We start from the raw sequence: 5,769 nt of genomic DNA on the forward strand, positions 1-5,769 counted from the left end.
ATGGTTCCAGGAAAGCTAGTTAGCAGGGGGCAAGACTCCTAGGAAGCACTGCTTGGCTTCTCTATATCCTGTGACCACAGTTTGTGCTGTCTTAAGACTGTAAATTTAGTTAGGTGACAGTAATATAAACATATTTTCATTGAAGCCTTAAGTTCTTATAAAGTGTTATGTAATTTGCATGCCACTATTTACGGTGAAACAAATAGCTTTAAAGACTGTGGCTTGTGACAGACATCGGAGCACAGGGAAGATGGCGTGGGATAAGATGGAGGGACAAAGAGGCCGTGTCTATGACAGGGCAGCTCAACTCCAAACTTTGGTATACACACTTGTAGAAACTACTGGAACTTTATTAGAATACACACACACACACACACACACACACAGAGAGAGAGAGAGAGAGAGAGAGAGAGAGAGAGAGAGAGAGAGAGAGAGAGAGAGAGAGAGACAGAGAGACAGAGAGACAGAGAGACAGACAGAGACCAAGAGAGACTTACAAGTGATCAACTTTACAAGTGACCACACCTATGGCCATGTATTAGATAATTTCTGTGTTTCCTGTTGAGATCTATTGACAAAGTCAAAATCTCAGATCATTGTTAACTCTGGTTATACTCCATTTTTACAAATTTAGAAGAAAAACAAAGACAGAAAGATGAAACCCCAGCTATATAATGGAGATATCTGTCAGCATTTATTAGCTCTATTAATTGCAACTTTAAAGTCTCACAGGAACATTATTTATAAAATCCTGCCACACCATCCCGTAATGAGCAAAGTCCAGCCAAGGATGACATCACTTCCCTCCTGTTCTCTGTGCACTTAAGCAACCACTGCCCTTGGTCCACAGAGCTACGGCTGCCTGCAGCATCCGGGGTGAGTTGGACCTGACAGGAGACTCTCCGGGAGTCCCTACTCTTGACTTAACATCTGCTTTCAGAATTATCAGTTCTTGACAAAATTTCTTTGATTTTCCTCTACTTCTTTTTTCCTACAGAGAAGTAATTTATTTTCCTTCAAAAACTTCAAATATTATTTATTTTTTTATTTTGGTTTTGAGACAGGGTTTTTCTGTATAACCCTGGCTGTCCTGGAACTCGCTCTGTAGACAAGAATGGCCTTGAACTCAGAAATATGTCTGCCTCTGCCTCCCAAGTGCTGGGATTAAAGATGTTCACCACTGGCCCAAATACTATTTATTAAATGAAATAGATTTATCATATTTTATTTACAGCCATTTAGGAACAGAATTACATGTATGCTACTTTCGTAACTGCTCTTATTGGCAAACGCTAGCTGTCTTGGGACTGGAAGCTTACAGAGGGTCACACTGAAACTAAGAATTGGGTTGTCATCCTGTCTTTTCTGTGGTGTAAGGTGCAGGACCTTGTCTAGACTATAGGGGAAATAGGGCTTCCAAGAGACCTGAGGCAGGAGCATGCCCTGTGTACTCCCAAATGGTGAAATGTACATCTGTTGGTCAATTGGTTGTTTTCTGTTAGACACACACTCTGAAGTCTGTTTCCTCTATATAAATGAAGAAAATAGGGTCAGTAGGTGACTCAGACTCCTGGGTGTAGGATGTAGAAAGGATGCGGAACAGAGTCGGATGCTGCCGGCTCCAGTAGCTTGGGGTGACTTCAACAGTGAGTTCAGGGGTCACCTGTCAGTAAGCTCCAGTGTGAAGTTGTATCTGGCTGTCCACAGGAGATGCAAACTAGAGAGCAGGGACAGGATGGAACAGGCTGGACCATGTGTGCCCCAGAGACTGTGTTCCTAGTGCTTTTGTCCTGGGTGTCTCAGTGTGAGAAACTCCAATTTAACAGTGGGCAACACAAAATATTTTTTGGCAGTAGAGTCTCAGGATTAGTTTAGGAAACTCTCACAGTGCTGTAAATGTCTCTGAAGTTGGCAGCTTTTTTGGGATTTCTGCTGCCCTGTAACTAGAGCTAAATGCTTCTCGGGGAAAGGGATACTTGCTCTGTGTTTGGTGAGAGCATCCATAACTTAACATTTTCCATTTTAGATATGAACAGGTTGGCAGGGGAGCTGGCAGGAGGGCTGTGTGGATAAGAGCATTTGTGGCTTTTGCAGCAGACCAGGTTCGACTCTCAGCACCCACATGGCAGCTCACAGCCACCTGTAACTCCTGTTTGTCAGGATCTGACATCCTCCTCTCCTCCTTGGGCAGCAAGGTCACATGCTTTGCACATATATACAAGCAGGCAAAACAAACACACATTCTAAAATTTTTTAAAATATCAAGTTTTTTCTTTTGAAAAATTTCTTTTGAAATTCACTGTGTTTTAGGAATCATGGCATAAGCTTTATTTGACTTCAGAAAGGCTAGGTGTACCTTGTACCTGTTGCTTTTCTGTTTCTGCAGCTCTTTACACATTTGATTTTATCATTTTTATATATTGTCTTGAATAGACTGACAGAAGCCTCTTTAAGCACCATCAAGTTTCAAGTCTCCTTGGCATGTTTTCAGTCTAACGCAGAGTCCAGCCATCAGTACCGAGCACAGGGAACCAGGAGCTCGTGCCACAGGCATCTCTGTGGTACCCAGGCTTCTCCCTGCCCCTTGGATTCCAAGAGACAGAGACTGTGATGGCCACCAAAGCAGATGATGCTATAAGCACAGCCTGGCCTGGCAATCAGTCACCTTTGATCCTGCAGAGTTAGAGCACACGGTGGGGATGTGAGGAGGTGAACCTGGAGAGGCCCAGGCTTATACAGGGGAACTTTTCTGCTGACTATGCTAATCAGGGCTAAAGGTGTAAATATGTTTTATATATACATACATATATAGATATACATATATAGATATACTTATAAATTCTTATGTTCATAGAAATGCTTATCTACACACCTATTTAAGGTTTTTATACATTTGTTCAAAATAAGCATACCTATAAACACATAGAAAATTTCAAATAATAAATCTTAATTTGGCTTATACATTTCTTATTTGAAAAATTTCCCTTATTTCCTTGAAAACTAAATCTATAAACAATTTTTAATCTGGTGAACAAAATACAATACAATAATATTACCCATCTCTGAGACAGTGATCCATGATAATGAGTTCTTAACTCTCTAACAGTGCGTGTGTGTGTGTGTGTGTGTGTGTGTTCTTCCATTTTTATCCTGGGATACTGAAAACAACTTATACTCTTTTGCTTTATTTAACCTTGTTAAAATCAGAAGGCAAGGGTATCACCCTCATCATCGTCATCATCACTTCCACCATTATCTTCAGCAGCACTATTTTAGGCAGAGCACATGGAGGACTGTTAGTGACATTTGGACTGGTGCCAGTATTTGGCCACTTAGTGGATTCCTTGCCCCAAGCCTCTTAGGGTTCTGAGCATTGGTCCTTCTGGTGTGATGGTGAGGCTTCCTGCAGGCAGCACAGAGACTCTCAGAGTCTCCAGACCCTGGGGCCTGAGGAGCATCACCTGGTTGAAATTTCTCCTTTAAAGTTTTACTTCAAAATATTTTATATGAAATATATATCAGTTCATTAAAGATTCTAATTGGATCTTCAAACCATAAAAAATGAGGCTTCTTTCATATTTAAAACCAAATGTTCAAAATAATTTGGATTTTACATTTTTTTTTTTTGGTCACTGAATCCAATTTGGGTTAGCATGGGACAGCATTTCTCAAGATTGTAGTACTTGAGAGAAGACATAATCTGTCATTAGGAAAGTTCATAACATTGAACTATGGAAAATTTACCCTGAATCATCTATGCCTCTGACCAAGGTGTGAATTCTAAGCTTTAAAAGAACATGCTTAAATTACGTGAAATTTGCATTCCTTAGATTTTCAGACCCAGAGAACTTAGCACAGGCAGGTTGAGGCACAAATCACTGAGAACTTATTCCTATGACACTAACCCCAAAACATTCTTGGTTGCCTAGGAGATGCCCTTGGATCTCCCCACCTGGATGAACAACTACACTGGACAGTCAGATTTCACCCTGCTTGGATTTTTCAGTGAATCCAAGCACCCTGCCCTGCTGGCTGTGGTCATATTTGTGATTTTCCTGATGGCCTTGTCTGGGAACGCCCTCCTGATCCTGCTGATAGTCTCTGACATCCACCTCCACACACCCATGTACTTTTTTATCAGCCAGCTGTCCCTCATGGACATGATGTACATTTCTGTCACTGTGCCCAAGATGCTCATGGACCAGGTCCTGGGGAGCCACAAGATCTCGGCTGCAGCCTGTGGGATGCAGATGTTCCTCTATGTGACACTAGCAGGATCAGAATTTTTCCTTCTGGCTTCAATGTCCTATGATCGTTATGTGGCCATTTGCCATCCACTCCGGTATCCTGTCCTCATGAACCGTAGGGTGTGTCTCCTCCTGTTGTCTGTCTGTTGGCTCCTGGGATCCTTGGATGGCTTCATGTTCACTCCTGTCACCATGACCTTCCCGTTCTGTGGATCTCAGGAGATCCACCACTTCTTCTGTGAGGTTCCTGCTGTGACCAAGCTCTCCTGCTCTGACACCTGGCTCTATGAGACCCTCATGTATGTGTGCTGTGTGCTCATGCTTCTCATCCCTGTGACAGTCATCTCAGGCTCCTATTCATCCATCCTCCTCACTGTCCTCAGGATGAACTCAGCAGAGGGCAGGAAGAAGGCCCTGGCCACCTGCTCCTCCCACATGACTGTGGTCCTCCTCTTCTATGGAGCTGCTGTCTATACCTACATGCTCCCTGCCTCCCTCCACACCCCTGAGAAGGACATGGTGGTGTCTGTGTTTTACACCATACTCACCCCTCTGTTGAACCCACTAATCTATAGTCTTAGGAATAAAAATGTCACTGATGCTATGAAGAAACTTTTGGGTGTGAAACCCTTCTTTCAAGAATCTTTAAAGTAAGTGCTTTATAAAGAATAGTTTCTTTTCCTCGTCTCTACACATCTGTTGTTGTAGATCTCATGCTGATGTTATTTGCAGGCTGCTCACATGACGTGCCTGATACACAGTGCCTTCTGTCTGTCATCAGGGACTCTATTCTGTAGCAACATGGACTTCCTGTATCTTGTTTTCTAGGACATTTTGTTAGAAATGGATGCCAACTCAGTAAAAGAGGCTTACTATGTGTGTTGACAGGATTATATGGGTTTCTTTACTTTCTTTTTTATGTATATCAAATAAGCTGATATTCCTGGTATATGCCCCATTCATTCATAGTGAGCAATAATGGAATATTCAATATTGTTTGCCAGTATTCTGGGAAGAAGTTGGTATAAGTGTTTATCTTGGAGATTGTTCCATAGTTTTTCCTATGTGCTTCTTTGGTGTGTGTATAGCATAACAGTATCAACCTCTTGTTAGAGATTGAAATATATTCTTCTTCCTTAATATTCTAGAACAGTATGAGAATTGTTATAACTCCTGTAACAGTTACTAGGATTCAGCAATTCAACCGTTTTCCTAGGCTGTAAATCAAAGATTTTTATCTTGAAAACTATGCGTGTTTTTGTGTATATATGTGTGTATTTGTATGAGTGTTTATGTTTATATGTCTGTGAGTGTTGTGTATATCTGTGTATGTCTGTTTTGTGTCTCAGTGTTTCTACATGGGTTTTGTTATTGTGTTTCTATGTTGATGTGTGTTGGTGTGTGTCTGCATGTGCATATTTTTATGTGTGTTTGTGGTGTGACTCTGTGTGTATGTATGTATGTATGTATGTATGTATGCATGTATGTATATGTGTGTGTGTATGTGTATGAGCATTTGCTA

The 5,769-nt window shown here is 41.5% G+C and overlaps 1 protein-coding gene across 1 annotated transcript; it reads left to right on the forward strand.

The window, feature by feature from the left end:
• Nucleotides 1–3,944: 3,944 nt before the first annotated feature.
• Nucleotides 3,945–4,901, forward strand: LOC127694300 (olfactory receptor 2T29-like). The gene has a single exon (XM_052195835.1). It carries the CDS (start codon nucleotides 3,957–3,959, stop codon nucleotides 4,899–4,901), a length of 945 nt encoding a protein of 314 aa, XP_052051795.1. The 5' UTR covers nucleotides 3,945–3,956.
• Nucleotides 4,902–5,769: the final 868 nt, after the last annotated feature.

Source organism: Apodemus sylvaticus, chromosome 10, assembly GCF_947179515.1.
Source record: "Apodemus sylvaticus chromosome 10, mApoSyl1.1, whole genome shotgun sequence".
NCBI classification, from domain to species: Eukaryota; Metazoa; Chordata; class Mammalia; order Rodentia; family Muridae; genus Apodemus; species Apodemus sylvaticus.